The sequence below is a fragment of the Somniosus microcephalus genome, chromosome 2 (assembly GCF_052327205.1).
Source record: "Somniosus microcephalus isolate GS21.2 chromosome 2, FLI_Smic_1.0, whole genome shotgun sequence".
Taxonomy (NCBI): Eukaryota; Metazoa; Chordata; class Chondrichthyes; order Squaliformes; family Somniosidae; genus Somniosus; species Somniosus microcephalus.
The window spans coordinates 363,929,210-363,953,725 of record NC_140988.1 but is presented as its reverse complement, the minus strand read 5'-3'; the positions used below and the strand labels follow the sequence as shown (position 1 = coordinate 363,953,725).

Here is a 24,516-nt window from a genome sequence, read left to right as displayed (position 1 = left end):
ACCAGGAGTCTCAGTCTTTAAATAAGGGGTCGATCATTTAGGACTGAGATGAGGAGAAATTTCTTCACTCAGGGTGGTGAATCTTTGGAATTCTCTACCGCAGTGAGCTGTGGAGGCTCAGTTGTTGAGTATGGGATCCAAGGCAATTTGGCACATTGGATCCAAAATTGGCTTAGTGGCAGGAGGCAGAGGGTGATGGTCGAAGGTTGTTTTTGTGACTGGAAGCCTGTGTCCAGTGGTGTACCGCAGGGATCAGTGCTGGGTCCTTTGCTGTTTGTAGTGTACATTAATGATTTAGATGTGAATGTAGGAGGTATGATCAGTAAGTTCGCAGATGACTCTCAAATTGGTGGAGTGGTAAATAGCGAGGAAGGAAGCCTCAGGCTACAGGACAATATAGATGGGTAGAACAGTGGCAAATGGAATTTAACCCTGAAAAGTGTGAGGTGATGCATTTTGGGAGGACTAACAAGGCAAGGGAGTACACAATGAATGGTAGGACCCTAGGAAGGACAGAGGATCAGAGGGACCTTGGTGTGCATGTACATAGATCCCTGAAGGCAGCAGGACAGGTAGATAAGGTGGTTAAAAAGGCATATGGGATACTTGCCTTCATTAGCTGAGGCATAGAATATAAGAGCAGGGAGGTTATGATGGAGCTGTACAAAACGCTAGTTAGGCCACAGCTGGAATGCTGTGTGCAGTTCTGGTCGCCACACTATAGGAGAGATGTGATTGTGTTGGAGAGGGTGCAGAGGAGATTCACCAGGATGTTACCTGGGCTGGTGCGCTTCCGCTATGAAGAGAGACTTAGAGCAGAGAAGGCTGAGGGGGGGACCTGATTGAGGTGTACAAAATTATGAGAGGCACAGATAGGGTAGATAGAAAGGAACTTTTCCCCTTAGTAGAGGGGTCAATAACCAGGGGGCATAGTTTCAAGGTAAGGGGCAGGAGTTAGAGGTGATTTGAGGAAAAACTTTTTCACCCAGAGGGTGGTTGGAACCTGGAACTCTGCCTGAAAGGGTGGTAGAGGCAGGAACCCTCACAACATTCAAGAAGCATTTAGATGAGCACTTGAAATGCCGTAGCATACAAGGCTACGGACCAAGTGCTGGAAAATGGGATTAGATTAGACAGGGCTTGATGGCCGGCGCGGACACGATGGGCCGAAGGGCCTCTTTCTGTGCTGTATGACTCTGAGTATATTCAAGACAGAGATCGATAGATTTTTGAATATTATGGGAATCAAGCGATATGGGGATAGTTCAGGAAAGTGAAGTTGAGGTCGCAGATCAGCCATGATCTTATTGAATGGCGGAGCAGGCTCGGGGGGCCAAATGGCCGACCCCTGCTCCTATTTCCTATGTTCTTATGTTAAAAACTAACTGAAACCAATATTTATTTTCTGGAGGGATCGAGTGTTTGTGGTTGTGATTAGCTGCAGCACGAGCAGTTTCATGCAATTTAATTGCAACTCTGCAGAACTGATAAAGCACCGTGTGACCAGTTGTGTTCACTTTGGAAATGATAAGTTAACCAGATGAAGCCAAAGTTAACCAGATGAAGCCACTGAATGACTGTAAAACCTTGTCCACGTGTGCAGTGTACAAACAATAAGTATTTGATGAACACTGACTCCAAGTTCCTTTACTTTGTAAGTAGTTTTAGAAAAATGATGATCAGCTATTACGGAGTTCCAAAGGCAATTTACCATTTGTTACATCATTACAGGGGTATTTTTTAATTCATAATTGCAGGTTACTGAAGTAAAATAGACCAATTGACTTCACTGTTGAGTTGCCTACACAACAATAAATAAACTGCGATATAGATTTTATTTTGAAGTGTGACTTTTAAGGCCACGTTAACTTGCAGAGGAGTGAAAGCATCTGGTCCTTATAAATTTTGTATGTGTATATTCCTAACTTTCTATTGAATTGTGCAAACTTTGCTTTCTGCTTTGTCAGAAGTTTACACTCTGAAGTACGCTGTGTCTTCTTGACTCCCTCTCGCTGTTCCTATCACGTCAGGAAAGGCTAGCTAGTGCAGTCAAGCGTACATATTGAATGCCTTAGGAACTTTCTGCTGTCTTAGACGTCATCTTCAACAGAGACAGATTTATGTGTCTCCTGGGGCAAGTGTTATCGCATTCTCTGCTGCAGACGGATGAGTGATAGAAGGTGCAGTTGTTGATGTGACCAGTCTAGGTGACATTGCTGTCGGGTGGATTGAGTTGTTGGGGGGGGTGGGTGTATGCAATTTTCGCAGCTTATTAAAACCTTTGGTAATCCAATTGTAATTTCAGAAAACCGCGCGGCACGTAAAATTTGAAACATTTCATGTGCAACATCAGAAGATTCAGTTTTCTGTCACTAATGCTGTAAATTTTGTACACTGAGAACTGATTATACTGTTGACCATGTTTGCAGATGATTACTCACAGTTCTGTGGCCTGCACAGCATCTCACTTGATTTGCTAGATATTGAAATTATGCCATTATTATCTTTTTGCCATAATAATGAACCAATCCAGCGGCCGGCTCTGGCTCCCCAGCACAGCAAGTGTTTGTGAGTCCAATTTATTTTGCAGCTCGAGTCCACCCGCCTCCCCACCGCCCATTTTGTCATTAAGTTTTATCCACAACAACATTTCAGCATCTCACAAGCTTGAATGACTGAGCCTTGCTTACTGACAGGTTGATGGAATAGTGAAAGCTTCAAGTTTAATTACAGTAAACAGGCAGTCTTGGGGTTGCAACTTTTTGATGAAATATGTAGTCAATTTCTCATCAAGATTGTAACCTGAAACTGACTGCGTACTTCATCAAAGGGGTTTCACTGCACCCCCCCCCCCCGAGATGGCCAGTTCGCGCCAGTTGAATCGAAATGACCGCTTTAAAAAGGGTCTTCTTGAGAGATTCAGTCAGTGTGTTGACCGAGATGGAGCACATGCTGACTGAAGGAATCACACTTCATTTATTGAGGAGTTTATTCTGCACCTGTTTAGATGGGCTAAATAATAGATGATTAAGACGTGGAATTTCATTACAAGCAGGTGGATATTTCATTGTAACAAAGATTGATGTATTTACACGCGATACTTTGCACTTTTTTCAATGTGGAATATCTCTAATAGGGGTATGCTCAACTGTTCTGCAGAAAGACATACTGAGCAGCAAGTGTTCAAACTAAGCTCCTGGGCTGCATGCAGCTTGAGCGTCCTGGCAAACTGCCCCTCACTAACCCAGGGGAGTCGGCCCTATTTACTGTTGAACCAACGACCTTCTGACTCAGGTGAGCGTGCAACCTCACGGGCTCAGTGGTAGCATTCTCATCTCGAGGTCCGAACGCGGTGGGTTCAAGCCCCACTTCCACCAACTTGAGCACGTAATCTCGGCTGACGGTTCAGTGTGGTACTGAGTGTGTTGCACTGTAGGGGGTGCTGCCCTCTCGGGTGGACGGACAAGATCTCATGGTGTTGAAACAGATTATCTGTTTATTTATCTCCTGCCGAGTGCAGGACTTTGCTGTTTGCAAGTTTGTTTCCCTATTTTACAACAGTGCTTACACTTCAGAAGTACCTAATTGATTGAAACGCTTTGGGACTTGTTCATTCTTTCTTGTATCTATTTGCTGGTTTGTGCTGGTTAAATGTGATGGGCCTGCCGGTTTGGGAAGGATCGTCTTCAGCACTGTTGGTGGAATAAATCCTTAATGAGCACATGTTCGTGTCAGCAATTTAAGATTTATGCAAATTAATGGGAACATGGAGTTGATCTGCATGTTTTACAAGGCTCTGCACGGAGCCGCCCAAGGAATGGAGCAAGGGTCGCAGACTCAGCCTACATTGTTATAGCCATGTAAATGACCCATCTCGCAAGGCTCGCAGGGCACTCTTGATGTAGCGGTTATATATTGAGCCATTGAATAACAGAAAATACAGAATAACATAATTCACATAAAATGCTCACTCAGTGTCTGAAAGTGAAGACAGCTTAAAGTTTCAGGTAAAACCATTTGTCAGAACTTTTCGCCATAATGTTAATCTGTCTTTCTGTTTCAGGCACTGATCCATCTACTGTGCTGTCAGCTTTTCTGGTTTCGATTTTTCTGCATCATCATTCATTTTATCTCTGTTGTCCAAAAGCTGTGTTATAGTTTCCCTATGCTCCCTCATTGCTATTACAACAGCCTTCCAAAAAAAAATGTAGAATTTGCAGCATATACAATGTAAATGCCTCTTTATTTTTCTGTGTGAATTTTCATGTTTAAGCTGAGTGAAGAATAGGAAAACTTGACATCTGTGTCAGGTGATCATGCCGAAGTCATCAGAAGCAAAGCGCTATCTCTCGTGCTGCTTTTTTACTGGCACTCACTTTAGCTGGGATTGTGGGAGTCTGGCACCAATGAGCCAGTACTCTACATATACGCTGCTAAATCTGGCTCCGCACACCCCCAGTTGTGGACCTACTATTTTGCCTCCGGGATCCAAATTAAACAAGCACTAGTATGAAAGGGACTTGTGTATTCAACGGCCAATGCACAGTTCTAACACTGTCGGCTCCACTCGGCTAAGAATCGCCTAACATACCTTGTTCTGGTAGAGGTCATCGAGGTGCACTCGTTCATGGGTCTATGATTCGCTGCCCCAGCAAATGACCTCCTCTTGTGCTCTTCTAAACTCCCTGAAAACAATTCAGTGCATCAGGGTGCTTGTGCTGCAACACACAATTGGCTCAGTGCCTGTTTCCAGCCAGTCCCCCAGGTTCCTTTCATTACAGAAATGTATTTTTTCTTCAATTCGAAAGAGGACTCAAATCGTTGAAACAATCCTGTGCCTCTACTCTCCGATAAGCCAATTGGAGGTGGATAGGGAAAATGGAGAACAGATCTTCTGAGCAAGCATAGAATATAGTGTAAATATGGAAGAGCAGCACAGAGAGATCGGTTTGGTCTCACTCGCTCAAAATCTGGCACAGGCGTAAAGCTCTTTGTATTCTGCCAAAGCAGTGTGCCCTATCCCCATGGTCAGAACAGCACCCCTGATACAAAGAAAGCTCGAAGAGGTGCAAAAAGGGAATATGCAACAACAAAAAAACTTGCAAGGGCTAGCAAAGCGAACAGTGAAAATTATTATAAATATATTAAGACAAAGAGAAGGGTGACGGGAAATGTGGACCTTATTAAAGATAGATACTGGCAAAACTATAATGGATAGTAAGAAATGGCAGACTTGTTAAATTAGTATTTTATATCTGATTTTACTGGAGAGAAATAATTCAAGGGAAGGAACTTAGTGAATTTAATACAAGTTGTTTTTTTTAAATGGTAATGGAGAGAATAATGGGACTTCAGATAGACAAATCTCCAAAACTTGATGGTTCCCACCCCAAGGTGTTAAAAGAAATAGGTAAGGAAATTGCAGATGCATTAGTCATAATTTACTAAAGCTCTCTAGATTCTGAAAATTGTGCTTTTGGATGTAAAAATTTCAAATGTTACTCGTTACTTAAGAGGGGCGGGAGGGCGAAACTACAGCCCTCAGTTTATGTCAGTTGTAGGAAAGTTACTGTAATCTGTCATCAGGGACTGACCGATTGGCTGAGTATTTCAACAAGTCTGAGCTGATCGAAGAGAGTCAGCATGGATTTGTGAAGGGTAGACCACAGCTGACTAATCTAGTTGAATTTTTAAATGGTGAGAAACTTGGAACTGCGGAGGAGCAGAGAGATTTGGGTGCCCATGTATACAAATCATTAAAAGGTACAGAAGCAATCAAACAGGCTAATGGAAGATTCTGAGGGGGATTGACAGGGTAGATGCTGAGAGATTGTTTCCCCTGGCTGGAGAGTCTAGAACCAGGGGTCACAGTCTCAGGATAAGGGGTCGGCCATTTAGGACTGAGATGAGAAGGAATTTCTTCACTCAGAGGGTTGTGAATCTTTGGAATTCTCTACCCCAGAGGGCTGTGGATGCTGAATCCTTGAGTATATTCAAGACTGAGATCGATAGATGTTCTTGCCATGGAGGGAGTGCAGCGAAGATTCACCAGACTGACACCTGGGATGGCAGGAATGACATATGAGGAGAGATTGGGCTTATACTCACTGGAGTTCAGAACAATGAGGGGATCTCATTGAAACTTGTAAAATTCTAACAGGACTAGACAGACTAGATGCAGGAAGGATGTTCCTGATGGCGGGGGAGTCCAGAACCAGGGATCACAGTCTAAAGATAAGGGGTAAGCCATTTAGGACTGTTGAGGAGGAATTTCTTCACCCAGAGTGGTGAACCTGTGGAATTCTCTACCACAGAAGGCAGTTGAGGCCAATTCATCTTATATTATATTTATATATATATATCGGTACTTCTGTCTGTCTGTCTGTCATCGCGTGTGCGTCTGTCGGGTATGCGCTCGAAAGTTACAGGGCGTACCTAAGCGCGCGTTACCTCCAAAGAAAGCTTACGCTTCCGAGACGGTTTTAAGCGTATTTGCGTTTCGGCCGGGCTAAAACCGCGCCCGCGGTATCCGAAAAACCTTAACATTCCACTCATTAGCATCTCACTTTCCGCTCATTAGCGACAGAGTGACCTCGAGCTCGACCAATCGTACGGCGGCTTGCTTCCGCATGCGGCCGGGCCAATCGGTGCGTGTGTTGCCGGGCCTTATCGTTCTGAACCGAGGTGAGTCGCCGCCATCTTGATTCCAAACTTTTCCTTTCTTTTTCCCGCTTTCTGCGTCTTTAAAAAAAACGTTGCTTTTAAAACACATATTTAAAAAAAAAATGATTTAGAAACGAATTAACTTATCTAATCTCATTAATTTTCCTACCTTTCCCCGTTTTTCCAGGTAGGCCTCGAAGCCTTGGCTTCTCCTTCGCACCCACGCCCGAGCTAGGCACCTCCCGGCCCCACTCGAAGGCTGGAGGGCCGAGCCTCAGCCCAGCGCCGCTAGGGTGCGCGCGCAGCAGGAGCTGAGACGCGGCGTCTCTCTCTCTGGCTCGGCCGGGGGGCGGGGCTTGGTCAGCGTCACGGTTACCCTGGCAACCGGGCCCGCCGGCCGAGCCAGAGAGAGACGCCGCGTCTCCGCTCCTGCTGCGCGCACAATCGGCGGTCTTCACCTCGGGGGGGGGGCGCGACCCTCGGGGGGGAGGGGGGGGGGCCGCCCTCCCTTCCCCCCCCCTCCCCCCCCTCCCTTCCCCCCTCCCTTCCCCCCGCCTTGCCCTCCCTTCTCCCCCCACTCCCTTCTCCCCCCCTCCCTTTCCCCCCCACCCTCCCTTCTCCCCCCCTCGCCCTCCCTTCTCCCCCCCTCGCCCTCCCTTCTCCCCCCCTCGCCCTCCCTTCTCCCCCCCTCGCCCTCCCTTCTCCCCCCCTCGCCCTCCCTTCTCCCCCCCTCGCCCTCCCTTCTCCCCCCCTCGCCCTCCCTTCTCCCCCCCTCGCCCTCCCTTCTCCCCCCCTCGCCCTCCCTTCTCCCCCCCTCGCCCTCCCTTCTCCCCCCCTCGCCCTCCCTTCTCCCCCCCTCGCCCTCCCTTCTCCCCCCCTCGCCCTCCCTTCTCCCCCCCTCGCCCTCCCTTCTCCCCCCCTCGCCCTCCCTTCTCCCCCCCTCGCCCTCCCTTCTCCCCCCCTCGCCCTCCCTTCTCCCCCCCTCGCCCTCCCTTCTCCCCCCCTCGCCCTCCCTTCTCCCCCCCTCGCCCTCCCTTCTCCCCCCCTCGCCCTCCCTTCTCCCCCCCTCGCCCTCCCTTCTCCCCCCCTCGCCCTCCCTTCTCCCCCCCTCGCCCTCCCTTCTCCCCCCCTCGCCCTCCCTTCTCCCCCCCTCGCCCTCCCTTCTCCCCCCTCGCCCTCCCTTCTCCCCCCCTCGCCCTCCCTTCTCCCCCCCTCGCCCTCCCTTCTCCCCCCCCTCGCCCTCCCTTCTCCCCCCCTCGCCCTCCCTTCTCCCCCCCTCGCCCTCCCTTCTCCCCCCCTCGCCCTCCCTTCTCCCCCCCTCGCCCTCCCTTCTCCCCCCCTCGCCCTCCCTTCTCCCCCCCTCGCCCTCCCTTCTCCCCCCCTCGCCCTCCCTTCTCCCCCCCTCGCCCTCCCTTCTCCCCCCCTCGCCCTCCCTTCTCCCCCCTCGCCCTCCCTTCTCCCCCCTCGCCCTCCCTTCTCCCCCCCTCGCCCTCCCTTCTCCCCCCCTCGCCCTCCCTTCTCCCCCCCTCGCCCTCCCTTCTCCCCCCCTCGCCCTCCCTTCTCCCCCCCTCGCCCTCCCTTCTCCCCCCCTCGCCCTCCCTTCTCCCCCCCTCGCCCTCCCTTCTCCCCCCCCTCGCCCTCCCTTCTCCCCCCCTCGCCCTCCCTTCTCCCCCCCTCGCCCTCCCTTCTCCCCCCCTCGCCCTCCCTTCTCCCCCCCTCGCCCTCCCTTCTCCCCCCCTCGCCCTCCCTTCTCCCCCCCTCGCCCTCCCTTCTCCCCCCCTCGCCCTCCCTTCTCCCCCCCTCGCCCTCCCTTCTCCCCCCCTCGCCCTCCCTTCTCCCCCCCTCGCCCTCCCTTCTCCCCCCCTCGCCCTCCCTTCTCCCCCCCTCGCCCTCCCTTCTCCCCCCCTCGCCCTCCCTTCTCCCCCCCTCGCCCTCCCTTCTCCCCCCCTCGCCCTCCCTTCTCCCCCCCTCGCCCTCCCTTCTCCCCCCCTCGCCCTCCCTTCTCCCCCCTCGCCCTCCCTTCTCCCCCCTCGCCCTCCCTTCTCCCCCCTCGCCCTCCCTTCTCCACCCCTCGCCCTCCCTTCTCCCCCCCTCGCCCTCCCTTCTCCCCCCCTCGCCCTCCCTTCTCCCCCCCTCGCCCTCCCTTCTCCCCCCCTCGCCCTCCCTTCTCCCCCCCTCGCCCTCCCTTCTCCCCCCCTCGCCCTCCCTTCTCCCCCCCTCGCCCTCCCTTCTCCCCCCCTCGCCCTCCCTTCTCCCCCCCCTCGCCCTCCCTTCTCCCCCCCTCGCCCTCCCTTCTCCCCCCCTCGCCCTCCCTTCTCCCCCCCTCGCCCTCCCTTCTTCCCCCCCTCGCCCTCCCTTCTTCCCCCCCTCGCCCTCCCTTCTCCCCCCCTCGCCCTCCCTTCTTCCCCCCCTCGCCCTCCCTTCTTCCCCCCCTCGCCCTCCCTTCTTCCCCCCCTCGCCCTCCCTTCTTCCCCCCTCGCCCTCCCTTCTTCCCCCCTCGCCCTCCCTTCTTCCCCCCTCGCCCTCCCTTCTTCCCCCCTCGCCCTCCCTTCTTCCCCCCTCGCCCTCCCTTCTTCCCCCCTCGCCCTCCCTTCTTCCCCCCTCGCCCTCCCTTCTTCCCCCCTCGCCCTCCCTTCTTCCCCCCTCGCCCTCCCTTCTTCCCCCCTCGCCCTCCCTTCTTCCCCCCTCGCCCTCCCTTCTTCCCCCCTCGCCCTCCCTTCTTCCCCCCTCGCCCTCCCTTCTTCCCCCCTCGCCCTCCCTTCTTCCCCCCTCGCCCTCCCTTCTTCCCCCCTCGCCCTCCCTTCTTCCCCCCTCGCCCTCCCTTCTTCCCCCCTCGCCCTCCCTTCTTCCCCCCTCGCCCTCCCTTCTTCCCCCCTCGCCCTCCCTTCTTCCCCCCTCGCCCTCCCTTCTTCCCCCCTCGCCCTCCCTTCTTCCCCCCTCGCCCTCCCTTCTTCCCCCCTCGCCCTCCCTCCCTTCCCCCCTCGCCCTCCCTTCTTCCCCCCTCGCCCTCCCTTCTTCCCCCCTCGCCCTCCCTTCTTCCCCCCTCGCCCTCCCTTCTTCCCCCCTCGCCCTCCCTTCTCCCCCCCCTCGCCCTCCCTTCCCCCCTCCCTTCCCCTCGAGTCGCTCTCTCTCTCTCCCCCCCCCCCCCCCCCAGTCGCGCGCGCTCTCTCTCTCTCTTCCAACAACAACATGCCCTCGAAAAAGCCTCGGCACCGCCGGGCACTTCAGCTAGTTAAATATATTTAAGAAGGAGTTAGATATATTTCTTAAGGCTAAAGGGATATGGGGAGAATGCAGGGACAGTGTACTGAATTTGGATGATCAGCCATGATCTCATTGAATGGCGGCGCAGGCTCGAGGGGCCGAATGGCCTGCTGCTGCTCCTAGTTCTTAGGTTCTTATGTTCGTTGGCCTTTATCTCGAGGAGGCTGGAATGCAAAGGGGAGCAAGTTATGCTTCAGTTGTATTGAGCCTTGGCCAGACTCCATCTGAAGTACTGCATTCAGTTCGGGGCACCACACCTTCAGAAGGATATATTGTATGTTGATGTTTGGGAGTACCACGTGACAACAATAAACTATCTCAGAATCTTACAGTGGGAAGGAGGGCATTCTGCCAATGGCACCGGTTCCTTTTTTTTAAAATGTTTTAACCATTCTCTTTATTAAAAAAAAACCTACTATGGATTCTGCTTCCATCACATTTTCTGGTAGGGCATTCCATGTGATGATAAGCATCTGCTCCAGAAAATGTTCTCCTCACCTCTCCTTTCATTCTTATTGTGATCTTGAATGTATGCCATTTAGTTACCAACTCACTGACCAGTGGAAAGAGTTGTATAACCTTTTAATATTAAAAAAAAAAAAAACCTCAAGTTTGAGCACCCCTCTGATCTCCTTATAACCACTCGGTTCTAGTGAAGAAATGACTGGTTACTCTCATCATAAATCTCATCCCTAGTATCATCCGAGTAAATTTCTTCTGTACCATCTCCATGGCCTTGATATCTTCTCAAAATAAAGTGTCCAAAATTGGGCACGGCCATTTAACTGCAGCCTTAACAAATAATCTGTATAGGTTTAGCATTACTCCATTGCTTTTATATTCAGTTCATAAAACCGAAAATCCCAGATGCTTTTTTTTTTTTAAACGAATTGTGTTTTTAAATCTTTCTGCTCTTCTATTCTTCTTAAAGTTCTTCTATTTAGTTTACATTTTCTCCTAATTCTTCCTCCCTTACATTTCTCTGTATGGAATGTCATGTGACCTCTATTTGCCCAGTCTCTCTCTCTTTTCTTCTGAAGTTGCTTAGTCCTCTTCACAGTTAGCCATGTTCTCCATTTTTTTTTTTTAACTGCCCCCCTCCCACCCCGACCCCCTCAACATCCGAGTCCAGATTATTAGTAGAACAATGCTTCCAACATTGATTCCTGTGGGGACATCACTGTTTCCATCTCTCCAGTCCAAAAAACATCCATCAGCCACAGCGAGCTCATTTTTTCTGTCCTTTAGCCAACTTCCTATCCATGCTCAAACATTCCTTTTAATCGTGCCTGCCCTAATTACGTTAACAGTTCTCCTATGAGGTACCTTATCATACATGGATTGAAAATCCATATGCACAACATCAATTTAATTTCCTTTATTAATACACTCCATTATTTCCTCAAAGAACTCAATTAAATTTGTCAAGCAAATCCATGCTGGCTGTCTTTAATTAAATCATTTCTGAGTGAATATTAATTGTACATATTACTGACATATGGCTAACTGGTATATAGTTACTGTGTATCCCTTTCTCTCTTTTTGAACAGAGGTTTTACATTGGCAGAGTTACGGGAAATGTTGGAAACGTTCTCTGCATTGTGCCAATATAACGGCTCTGTTTAAATGAAGGATTCATACCTGAAAAACCAACTTCCCTGTTCTTTTAATACTGGCGCATAGGAACTGCCGGATGAAAACAGACCACGGTCCATCTAGTTTGCCTTTTGCCATCCTGGTAGTTGCATGATATAATGATAATGGACTGTTGATTAAAATAAATCTACAGCAGGCTACAATAGAGCCAGACACGAGGTGAGAAAAACCACCTGGGGTGGAGAGCTTTGGGAACCATAGGCCCAAAGTCATCTGTTCGTCCCAAGCATGCTGCACTTTCCATTTGTCATGTCTCAGATTACTCAATCCCAAAATATAATCGTTTCTAAAAGGAATCTGTCTAACTTGAATGAATCAGCACTATCTGCTCCCTTGTGAGTCTGTTCCATAGATTGGACCACTTGCTCACTGAAACAATGGGGGAATTTTATCAATGGCGGCGCGTTGGGGGCGGGACTGCCGCTTGTCGGGTTTCAGTCCTGCCCCCAACGACGTCCGGCCAACCCAGGCTATTTTCCCTTGATTGACCTTGTTAAGCCCACCCTGTGGGCTTAGCAGGCCAATTAAGGGAAAGCCAGTGACAGAGTACGTCAGCGTATGACGTTTCATCTGTCTTTTGACAGATGAATTGTCATCTTTTGACAGCTTTGAGAAGCTGTCAAACACTGGCAATCTCTGTTCTTTGGTGTGTCTTTGTACTCGACACTCACCAAACCTCTTTCCTGAGCAGAAATCAGATGGCTGTTGCATCGGAGAATGCAGCAACCATTCTGTCATCTCTGCTGTGGAGATGAGGAGCCTCCGGATCCCCAAGGGTTGAAGCCTGCAGGAAGAAACAAAGGTAAGGAAACTTTTTCTGACACTTTTCACTCGCCTCACATACTTACCTCTCCACACTTGCACCCATCACTCACCTCCACAGCACACTTTTCGACCCCTCTGACCCCTGCAGACCCACTGCTCGCCTCGCTAACCCTGGCTGGGTTTCCGGACATCGGGAAGCCCACACTTCTGTTGGTAAAATGGGGATAAGCCTCTTAACTGCCTGTTAACTACCTGTTCACAGGCAGTTAAGCGGCTGTAATCCCATTCCCGCCTCCAGGAGACAGGTTCCAGCATGAGTCAGTGATCCGCCTCCCGGGAAGATGGCGCGGAGGCAGGTTGGGGGCGGGTTCAGTGCCCGCTCCCAGATTCTGTCATTTTCCCGGCAGTCCTGCTTCCAAACTTGCCTCCCCAGGGCTGGCAAAGTTCCCCCCAATGTTTCCACAGCTTAGTTTTGAATTTACCCCCTTCAGGCGCAGGCCGTGTCCTCTGATTCTACTGTTCTGGGCAAGGTGAACAGCTTGTCCTGGCCTACATTGTCTAGTCCTTTTAGAATCCTAAAAGCAGCAATCATGTCACCTCTCTACCTTCTCTTTTCCAGTTCTGGGCACCGCACTTTAGGAAGGATGTGAAGGCCTTAGAGAGGATGCAGAAAAGATTTACAAGAATGGTTCCAGGGATGAGGGACTTCAGTTACATGGATAGACTGGAGAAGCTGGGGTTGTCCGCCTCAGAGCAGAGAAGGTTGAGAGGAGATTTGATCGAGGTGTTCAAAATCATGAGCGTTCTAGACAGAGTAGATGGAGGGAAACTGTTCCCATTGGCAGAAGGGTCAAAAACCAGAGCACACAGATTTAAGGTGATTGGCAGAAGAACCAAAGGCGACGTGAGGGAAAACTTTTTTAGGCAGCCAGTGGTTAGGATCTGGAATGCACTTCCTGAAAGGGTGGTGGAGGCAGATTCAATCGTGGCTTTCAAAAGGGAGTTGGATAAGTACCTGAAGGGGGAAAAAAATGCAGGACTACGGGGAAAGGGCGGGGGAGTGGGACTAGCTGAAGTGCTCGGGCAGAGAGCCGGCACAGACGCGATGGGCAGAATGGTCTCTTTCTGTGCTGTAACCATTCTATGATTCAATTGGAGCATGCCCAATTTGGATAATCACTCCTCATATTTCAATTCCTTCATCCCCCTCAATTATTGAGCTTGCTCTCTTCTGTAGGACCACCTTGCTATTTCGGCTCAATGGTGATCTTTTAATACATCCCAAAATCTGATTCGCTTTACTCGCTGCTGCCGAGCATTGTTGCAATAACTTCGATTTATTGACAATCTGGTCCCCCAGATTTTCCATTTTTCTGTGCACATTATTTTCTTTCTGTTTTAGTAATCGTCCCTTCCTCGATTATTTTGTCCCCTTGTGAAGCGCTTTGCATTTCATCTGCCACTTGTCTGCTTAATTCCCAAGTATATTCAGTTCCTCCTGTAGCTTATCCTGTTCAGCTTTGGAGTCTTTCCACCTGCGTTAGCTTTGTACCATCTGCAGGTTTAGCCATTGTGCTTGTGACTCCTAGCTGCAGATCATTTATGAAGATATTAAACAAGCGGTCCCAAAACAGACTCACCTTTCTAATCTTGGTTGCTTCCACTTTTCTTGCTTTCTATATTCGGCTTTATTTTCTTTTGTATTATTAACCCCAGATTTGTTGCAGGCTTTTTTTAAGTTTCATTTTAATTTCCCCACTCTTCCAATCAATGTTACAAGAAAATCTCAAGCCCCTGAAGAGCATTCCCTCTTTTAAAGTCGACAGTGTGGGGAACATTTTGGTTGTGTATATGCAACACAACACATAACACAAATGCTACAGTTGCTTAGCAAAGCAACCCCGAGGGCTTCAGTGCTGTCATTATTTGAGTTGTCGCGCAAACCCCTCATCCTTTGAAGCCGGCAGGCTGATGGCCTGTTTTCATTATGGAAACAGTCCCTTCACCCAGGTTCCAGAGGTGAAATGGACAACATTTCAACCTATTCTAATTTACTCCCAAGCTGGCACGCAGTCAGCCATGATTGAGGGCACTGATTTATGGTGACTAAACCAAATTCAGTTTCTATTCAATGTGATTCTGGGATTTTTAACCAGCTTTGTGGGGATTGTTGTATTCAGTGATTCTGTGTTTGTAATTGGGAATATCGGTTTATACCAACTGAAATAAATCAAATTCTGTGCATGAAGCACTTGGAGATGTTTTTCAGAATTAATGGTGTTCAATAAATGCAAGTTGTTGGAAAGACACTGAAAGGTGTGGATGAACAGAACTAGGGACTCAAATAATTCCTTGGGAGTATGAGCGCAGGTAGATAAAGCCATAAAAGGCAAATAGCATAAAGTACAAGTGTAAAGAAGTAATTTTAAAAAGACTTGCACTTATGTCGCGCCTTTCACGACCACCGGACGTCTCAAAGCGCTTTACAGCCAATGAAGTATTTTTGAAGTGTAGTCACTGTTGTAATGATGAATTTATGCAAAAACATTGGTTAGATCACAGAGTACTGTGTGCAGTCTCGGGAACTCCATTATGGAAAGGACATTAAAGCCCTAGAGAGTGTATAACATAGATTCATCAAGGTGATGCCAGAGATGGCAGCTATACTTATGAGGAGAGACTTGAGATACTTGGACTATTTCCGCTGGAGCAGAGGACATAGGAACATAAGTAGGCCATTCAGCCCCTCTCATGGCTGATCTGTATCCTAACTCCATCCATCTGCCTTGGTTCCATATCCCTTACTCCCCTTGGCTAGTAAAAGTCTCTCACTCAGATTTAAAATTATTAACTGAGCTCGCATCGCCTGCCTTTTGTGGGAGAGGGTTCCACCCTCCGACCACCCTTTGTGTGAAGAAGTGTTTACTAACTTCTCGCCTGAATGACTTCCCCACCAGCGGATAAAGTTTCTCTCTATCTACCCAATCAATTCCTTCTAAAATCCGAGAAAACCTCAATCAAATCACTCCTCAACCTTCTCTATTCCAGGGACTACAAGCCTAGTTTATATAATCTCCCCTCATAATCTAACCCTTGGAGCTCTGGTAATATTCTGGTGACTCTGCGCTGCACTCCTTCCAAGGCCAATATATCCTTTCTAAGGTACGGTGCCCAGAACTGTACACAGTGCTCCAGGTGTGGTCTCACCAGGGCTTTGTATAGCTGTGGCAAAACTTCCTCCGCTGTATATTCTAGCCCTCTAGTTATAAAGGCTAACATTCCATTAACCATTTTGTTTTTGTACCTGACCATTGCATTTTAGTGAAAGGCTACGAGATCTAATGGAGGTTTTAAAAATTATGAATAGTTTGCTCTGGTTTGGGGAGATCCTGACAAGGGGTCGTGAATTTAAAATGTTCAGAACGGGGAGAGCAGCTGGGAGAAATTTCTTTGCACAGAGCATTGTTGGAGCATGAAACTGTTTGCAACAGGGACCATTGCATCCTTTCAGGGAAATTTGAATGAAGCAGAGGAAGCAGACAATGGCGAGAGAGCGGAGCGGGACGATTTGTTTTGGGTTATTCTAGTATAAAGATGGCACAGACATGATGCACTGAATGGCTTCTTTCTGCACTGTAAACTTTGACGACTCTGAGAATTTCAGTTATGAGTAGCGATTACGGAAGCTCAGCTTGATCTCTTCGGGGGGGAAAAGTGCAGATTTCCAGGTGCCATCATTGACCTTTTTCACAATTTGACAGAGTTGATCCATGCAAATTGTTCCCTGTGATGAGGGGTTTAAATACCAGAAGCAACAAGATAAATAGATTAATGGAATGATGCAGCACAGGAGGCTGCCATTCGGCCCATCATGCCTGTGCCAGCTCTTTGAAAGAGCGATCCAATTAGTCCCTTTCCCCATAGCCCTGCAAATCTTTCCCCTTCAAGTATTTATCCAATTCCCTTTTGAAAGTTATTATTGAATCTGATTCCATCACCCTTTCAGGAAGTGCATTCCAGATCACAACAACTCTACGTTTAAAAAAAAAAGTTTCCTCATGTCGCCTCTGGCTCTTTTGCCAGTCACCTTAAATCCGTGTCCTCTGGTTACCGACCCTTCCGCCTAAAAATTAGACGACTTTTTATTTTAACACATTGAGTAATATGATCATAGAATAAATGACCACGTTTGAACATTGATGTTGATACTTTCAATGGGTTTTGTCGGCACTTGGATGCATTTTGAGAGAGAAAAAAATGTTATGAAGGCGAGCTTGGAAGTAATCAAAAAGGATGGACTTGTTGGACTTAACTGCCCTTTTCCTGTTCCTCAACATCCTTATGTCCTTATTTTATAAGTTGAATAAATTATACAATTTTTTTTTTAATTGTGCAATTATTGTTGGTAGAGGCAGAAATTGTCAGCATTGAAGATTAGATTGGATAGGTGGATGAAGGAGAAGGGTTTCAAGGGATGTGGAAACCAAGTAGGAATTATGTATTTGAACCCCCAGGTGTGTCTGCGCTTGGAACAGTTTGTTCTCATGGAGGGTAAACACTGGCACAGTCTAGTGGACCGAATGGCCTGTTTCCGAGTTGTGACCTCTTATGTATTTCACATCACATGAACAAGAGATTAATCGTAAACCCAGCGAGGGGATCTACTTTGGCTTCAATTGTCTGGTAGTTCAGCTGCCTCACATTACCAACCTCAGCAATTCCTTCAAGGAATCTGTGATATAATCAGCACACATGTGAAGAGTTATATGTCACTAAATAGCCTCTGGGTCGTTTTCAACTGAACGAATTGCTGGAATGTTTGCTAATGTACTTTGCAACAGCAGAATCAATTTTGCAGCAACTATACAGTATGTGAGTTTTAAGACGCAAAAGAGTCTAGATACGCTGGCTTCAGTCCTGATTCCAAAATGTTTCTCGTTTTGGAAAAGATGGTGTTAGTATTTTTTTTAACCGAGTATACTTCTAGTAATAACCTTCATTTTATCATTAAGGCGCAGTCAGGATATTGGAAATTTTCCTCGGCATTCTCCTGCTCCACTGAGTCCCATTCTTGGCCATGTCGCTGCAGGCAAAACAGAAAGCACCATATTGCTGCTGCTTAAGAGGGAAAGAAAAAAATTGCCAGTGGTACCAAGAGTAATGTCGACTTGGAAGCAAACTATCTACTTTGCTTAATAAGCAGCAGGATGTGCATTACCCAGGAGGGTAATAACAAACACACAGGGTCAGAAAAGCACTGCCTTAGGATATGGCACAAAAAGAGTGTGCTTCGTTGTTCCTCAACCATCGTTAGGTGGCGATTCTTCAACATCTTCTCTTTCATTTAGCTGTCAGCCAGTGTGATTTGGAAACTTTAACTGAGTTTACTTTGGTGTGGCTGCAGTGTGTACCCTCTACAAGATGCACTGCAGCAACTCGCCAAGGCTTCTTCGGCAGCACCTCCCAAACCCGCGACCTCTTCCATCTAGAAGGACAAGGGCAGCAGGCACAATGGGAACACCATCACCTCCAAGTCACACACCATCCTGACTTGGAAATGTATCGCCGTTCCTTCATCATCGCTGGGTCAAAATCCTGGAACTCCCTCCCTAACAGCACTGTGGGAGCACCTTCACCACACGGACTGCAGCGGTTCAAGGAAGCGGCTCACCACCAGCTTCTCAAGGGCAACTAGGGATGGGCAATAAATGCTGGCCTTGCCAGCGATGCACACATCCCACAAACGAATTTTAAAAAACGCTGTGTGACAGCTTTCAGGATGTTTGCTTCCATGTTATTGAAACATCCAATGCTTTCTAACCTGCCTCCTCCTCTAACCTACTGATAGCAGTATTTTATGTTTGCTCAGTGAGTTGATCCAATAAGTAGCTGAGCTGTACAGACCAGGACGGTCCCATGTAAGCTGATCTAGCTAAGGCTGTGCTGGGGTATGTGGCAAATTGGACTTTACCTATGTTGACTGAAATTATTTTTTTACTTACAATATTCATGTAATGTTTGATTCAGTATTGTATTTCATCTAACTGTGTGGAATCAGACTGGTTACAATCGGGATTTGAAGCTTTAGTTAGTTACTCAGAGAATCCTTACGGAAAATGTCCAACATGTCCAGCTGTTGTGAGAAGATGGCTCCTTGCGACACTTGAGAGTCAAGGTGTTGTGTTCCATTGGCACAGTGGAGGGCCTAACAGGAGCTTCTTACTATATTAAAGGCTATTGAATGTGATTGATACCCACCTCCTTGACTTAAACGTGAGGGTTCACAGAGAGGCTGTCTCTCTTTCTTGCTAAGACAGAGTGGTCTGTGTTTATGCAGCAGCAACATGTGTTATCGGTGTATGAAGTAATGGTTCTCTGTTGCAATCCCTGGATTGTGCTATCCATTTGTCTAGATGTTGAGCAGAAAGGATGTACTCCGGATCATCGGGAATATGAGGTCTGCTTATAGGAGTGTCTAATGACCCTGAACCTGAGCAAATATCTAGCACATAATTCTGAAAATTATGACTCGAGTCCTACAATTGACCTCCAAGCCCCTCGATTGAGAGAGAAATTGACTTGGGGTTCCTGTTCCCGATCACTATTTAGCAACCCCCCACTGGAAGTGTGCATGTGTCGCTTGAGGGCAGAATCGGGCTTAGGCATGATGACTCCTGCAGTCGAATATCCTGCTGACAATCATCATCTGATCACACGGGGGGGTGGGGTGGGGGGGGGGGGGCGGAAAGTCACTTGGATAAGGTACCAGAGGGCTAGCAGCACACGTAGAATCAAAACCCAACAAGGAGTTGATTCCATTAGAAGGGGTGGGAGGCAAAAAGTCTATCTTACAGTCAGTAGACAGAAGCAGACAGGGGTCTATTCATTCCACCTCCTCCCATTCATTGCTTATTGCCTCCTGTGCTCACTGCTGACTCCTTGCCACTATGGGAGAACATTAACAAGTGCCTATATGTGTGCATATGCAGCTTAATTTAGAAGCTGTACAAATCACTTCACAGAGCAGCTGCCAATGTAAACAGGCAGCCCCGCCAACCCATCTGTGTAAATCAAGCTGCTGAGCCAAATTTACAGCAGTGGGTCTCAGCACTGACAAGGCATTACATCTCACTTTTGCAAAAAGAAGATGGTTTATTAGGTGAACAGGCACGATTTTTCCAGGAAGATTGCTTTCCGAGTTTTGTTTACAGATTTATTTGTGCACAATCTATTTCAACAGTATTCACTGGGCTACTGCTTTCTCTAACGTTTTGTTCAAGAAAAGGCTAATAATAAGTGGTGCTGAATGTAAACCTGTTTCTCCTCAATAATAAACTCAATCCAGTGCCAAACAGCTGCTATTAAATCATTTGTTTTAGACTTTAGTCTGGGTAAGTCAGTCACGTAAAGATTAATTATTTCCAATCCAATTTACGTCTCTGCTCCCTCAAACCCCACCACCAGTTTTAAAGTGCTCTCTACTCCCCATCTGCTCTCTCAAGTGGACATAAAAGATCCCGTGGCACTATTTTGAAGAAGAGTGGGGGAGTTCTCCTGATCAATATTTATCTTTCAATCACCATCACAAAAAAAAATGACCCGTCATTGTCACATTGCTGTTTGTGGGAGCTTGCTGTGCACAAATTGGCTGCCACATTTCCTACATTACAACACTGACTGCACTTCAAAGGTACTTCATTGGCTGTAAAGCGCTTTGGGACGTCCTGAGGTCGTGAAAGGCGCTACAGAAATGCAAGTCTATCTTTCTTGTATAATGAAGTAAATATTTTATTCCTTTTTTCTCTTGCAGAGTATCCCTAAACCCATCGCATTAGAGCCGTGCTTTGGCAATAAAGCAGCTATCCTATCAATATTTGTACGATTACCGAGAGGATTGGGAGGAATCCCACCACCAGGACAGTCAGGTCAGTGACACTCCCCCTGCCTAATTTACAAAGACCTTTAGCTCCTGGATATATTTTAAATGTTCAATTCTACCCATTGCCAAACAGTTCTTATGTAAAATCTTAGTGGTGTGCGGGCCCCAAATGACCTTTTTTACGGTGTGAGGGTACGGGAAAGGGTCGTGTTGTCTTGATGCATGGACACTTTGACTAGGGTAGGAGTGAGGATTAGTGGTGACTGTATTAAATTGCATAGAGACAGCGCTTGTTCAAAAAAAAAATGCAGAAATAAAGTTTGGTTTGCTGTATGGCCTATATGTGAAGTTTTTCCCTCTGAGGGGAGGACTACATGTGCACCAGTGGGGCGTTCTGACATTTAATACTAATGTGCTCTTTGCTTCCAAATGGAATCCTGCTTTCAATTAAAGAATATCCTTTCCATACGTTTTAAGCTGTGCATACAATATTGGAAGCTGTGTGAACAACTAAATCTAAATCCTGTGTAGGAATGTAAATGACAAGTTCGAACCATAGAAGCTTACAGCACAGAAGGTGTTGTGCCCATCGTACCTGTGCCGGCTGTTTGCTGGAAGATAGGAACCGGAGTAGGCCATTCAGCCCCTCAAGCCTGTTCTGTTGTTCAATTAGATCATGGCTGACTTGTACCTCAACTTCATTTTACCCGCCTTTGATCCATGTGTGGTAAACCACTTTTATCGTTCACTATCGTTACACTATGGTTATCACTGTTTATATCGTTACACTATGGTTATCACTGTTTACACTGTTGTATCACTACACAAGGTCACCTCTTGTCACGCTGTTATACCTGGGCTGACCACAGCTGACTCCGCCCCATGGCTCCGCCTGCTTGCCCAGGTATAAAGGTGGTCGACTGGCTGGTATTCCTCCTTGTTGGATCCGATCACCCACGAGGGTGGGCTCTGTTATTTAGCCAATAAAAACCTATAGTTACTAACTTAACTCGTCGCTTTTCATGAACTGAATTGATAGGTATATCAATTTTATTGGCTAAATTTTGAAATGTCTTCAACGGAGCAGCCAAACGACCAGTCAGACGTACAGCCTCAGCCAAACGGCCATCTACAATAGCCACAGCAGCCGGCCTGGCTGCGAGCCCTCCGACCGCCGTACCTGGATCTAAACCCACAGGCAGCGAACTCAGCCCTCGACTTCGAACACTGGCTGAGCTGTTTCGAATCCTACCTGGGAGAATCCGGCGTGCCTCCGGGATCCAAACTAAGAGTTCTGACCGCCCAGGTGAGCCCTAAGGTATTTGCATTCATCCGGGACCTTGCTACATACGAGGACGCCCTCAACCTGCTGAAAGAGCAGTACCGGAGCCCTGTAAATTCTATGTATGCCAGACATCTCCTAAGATCCCGCTCGCAACAGCCAGGAGAGTCTGTAGATGAATTTTTACGGGCGCTACAAACACTCGGCAGGGACTGTGACTTTGAAGCTGTAACGGCTGCAGAAAATACTGAAGGGAATATCCGCGATGCCTTCGTGAAAGGCCTTCGGTCCGACTACTCACGGCAAAGACTGCTCGAATCAAAGGACCTCGACTTGAATACAACTGCAGCCCTCGCTCGCTCTCTGGAAGTGGCCCATCGGGACCTCGAGGCGTACTCCAGATACTGTGCTGCGCGACCCTGGGACTCTGGCCCGACCCCGGCCGCAATACCCCTCACACCGCCGCCTCTGGGACCTACCTCAGCGTCGGCGTCCCGGAACCGATCGGGACCGCCACCCCCGGTACCGGCTGCGACATCGGAGCCCCGCGATCGGGCCGCCGGCTGCTTCTTCTGTGGCCAGGCGAAACACCCGAGGGCGCGCTGCCCTGCAAGAAACGCGACCTGCTCCGACTGCCACAAGAAAGGCCACTTCGCGAAGGCCTGCAGGGGGAAAGCCACAGACGCCAGCAGTGCCTCATGCGAGTTGTGGGGGCGGCCATCTTTCATCAAGGCCACAGATGCCAGTATCCCCTCGTGTGAGTCGTGGGGGCGGCCATCTTTGATCAAGGCCACCGACGCCGGCCGTGCCTCGTGAGTTGTGGGGGCGGCCATCTTCTCCGCCATTTTATTCAACGTCGTGGGCACCGCCATTTTGTTCACCACACTCGACCGCCACCTTGTCTCCAGACCCGACCACCGCCTCACCCGCAGACTACAGCAGCTCGCTCAGCCATACACTAGCCTCCGTCACACTTGGACAGGTGATGCGGGCGAGCTTGGTCAAGTCCATGATGGACATCAAAGTAAACGGCCACGCCACGACCTGCTTGTTCGACAGCGGAAGCACGGAGAGTTTCATCCATCCAGACACGGTGAGCCACTACACCCTCACTGTCCGGCCAACGCGCAACCGGATCTCGATGGCGTCGAGGTCCCATTCTACAGACATCAGCGGCTACTGTGTTGTGACCCTGTCGGTTAGGGGCACGGAGTATAAAAATGTTAAACTTCTCGTCCTGCCCCAGCTCTGCGCTGCCGTCCTACTAGGGCTGGACTTCCAATCCCACCTTCAAAGTGTCACTTTGGCATACGGTGGACCCCTCCCCCCACTCAGTCGACAACCAGCAGCTTTTAAACCGCCCACCACGTAGCACCTGCGGCCTATCCACCCTCAAGGTCCCGCCCCCCTCCCTGTTCGCCAACCTCACCTGCGACTGTAAACCCGTCGCTACCAAGAGCAGGCGGTACAGCGCCGGGGACAGAGCTTTTATTAGCTCTGAGGTGCAGCGTCTCCTGAAGGAGGGCATCATCGAGAGGAGCAACAGCCCCTGGCGTGCCCAGGTCGTAGTCGTTAAGACCGGTGATAAAAACCGCCTGGTCATCGACTACAGCCAAACCATAAACCGGTAAACCCAGCTGGACGCGCATACCCCCTTCCCCGCATATCTGATATGGTCAATCAGATTGCACAGTACCGGGTATTCTCTACCATCGACCTTAAGTCGGCCTACCACCAACTCCCTATCCGCCCTGAGGGCCGCCAGTATACCGCCTTCGAGGCGAATGGCCGCCTCTACCACTTCCTTAGGGTTCCCTTCGGCGTCACCAACGGGGTTTCGGTCTTCCAAAGGGAGATGGACCGGATGGTTGACCAGAACGGGCTGCATGCCACGTTCCCTTATCTAGATAACGCCACCATCTGCGGCCGCGACCGGCAGGACCACGATGTTAATCTGGAGAGATTCCTCCGTACGGCCCAACAGCTGAACCTCACCTACAATAAGGAGAAATGTGTGTTTAACACCTCGCGTCTTGCCATCCTCGGCTGCGTAGTAGAGAACGGAGTCATCGGCCCCGACCCCGAAAGAATGCGCCCCCTCATGGAGCTTCCCCTCCCCCACTGTCCCAAGGCGCTGAAGAGAACCCTGGGGCTCTTCGCCTACTATGCCCAATGGGTGCCCAATTATGCGGACAAAGCCAGACCCCTCATGAAGTCCACCTCCTTCCCCCTGACGGCAGAAGCATGCGCTGCCTTCTCCCTCATAAAGGGAGACATTGCTAAGGCCACAATGCACGCGGTGGATGAGTCTATCCCTTTCCAAGTGGAGAGCGATGCATCCGACTTCGCCCTAGCTGCAACCCTTAACCAGGAGGGGAGACCTGTGGCCTTCTTCTCAAGGACCCTCCAGGGCCCTGAGATCCGACACTCTTCGGTCGAGAAGGAGGCCCAGGCGATCGTGGAGGCAGTACGACGCTGGAGGCATTACCTGGCAGGCAAACGATTTACCCTCCTCACCGACCAGCGCTCGGTCGTTTTCATGTTTAATAACAAGCTGAGGGGCAAAATCAAGAATGACAAGATCTTGAGGTGGAGAATCGAGCTCTCCACCTATGATTATGATATCTTGTACCGGCCTGGTAAACTGAACGAACCCCCAGATGCTCTATCACGAAGTACATGCGCCAACGCGCAAATTGATAGACTGCAGACCCTCCACAACGACCTCTGCCACCCCGGGGTCACCAGACTTTACCACTTCATTAAGGCCCGCAACCTGCCCTACTCCATCGAGGAGGTCAGGACCATGACCAGGAACTGCCAAACCTGTGCCGAATGCAAACCGCATTTCTTTAGGCCGGACAGAGCAAGCCTGATCAAGGCCACCCGCCCCTTCGAGCGCTTGAGCATCGATTTTAAGGGGCCCCTCCCGTCCTCTGACCGTAATGTGTGCTTCCTCAACATTTATTGATGAGTACTCCCGTTTCCCCTTTGCCTTCCCCTGCCC

The 24,516-nt window shown here is 49.2% G+C and overlaps 1 protein-coding gene across 1 annotated transcript in view; it reads left to right on the top strand.

The window, feature by feature from the left end:
- atrn (attractin) overlaps nucleotides 1–24,516 on the top strand; it is a gene marked incomplete at its 5' end in the record, with an annotated part of 337,365 nt that overhangs the window by 301,381 nt on the left and 11,468 nt on the right. Inside the window, one exon of the mRNA XM_085967067.1 lies at nucleotides 20,159–20,273. Within this exon, the coding sequence (XP_085823193.1) occupies nucleotides 20,159–20,273 (115 nt within the window). The remainder of the gene's footprint in view (nucleotides 1–20,158; nucleotides 20,274–24,516) is intronic.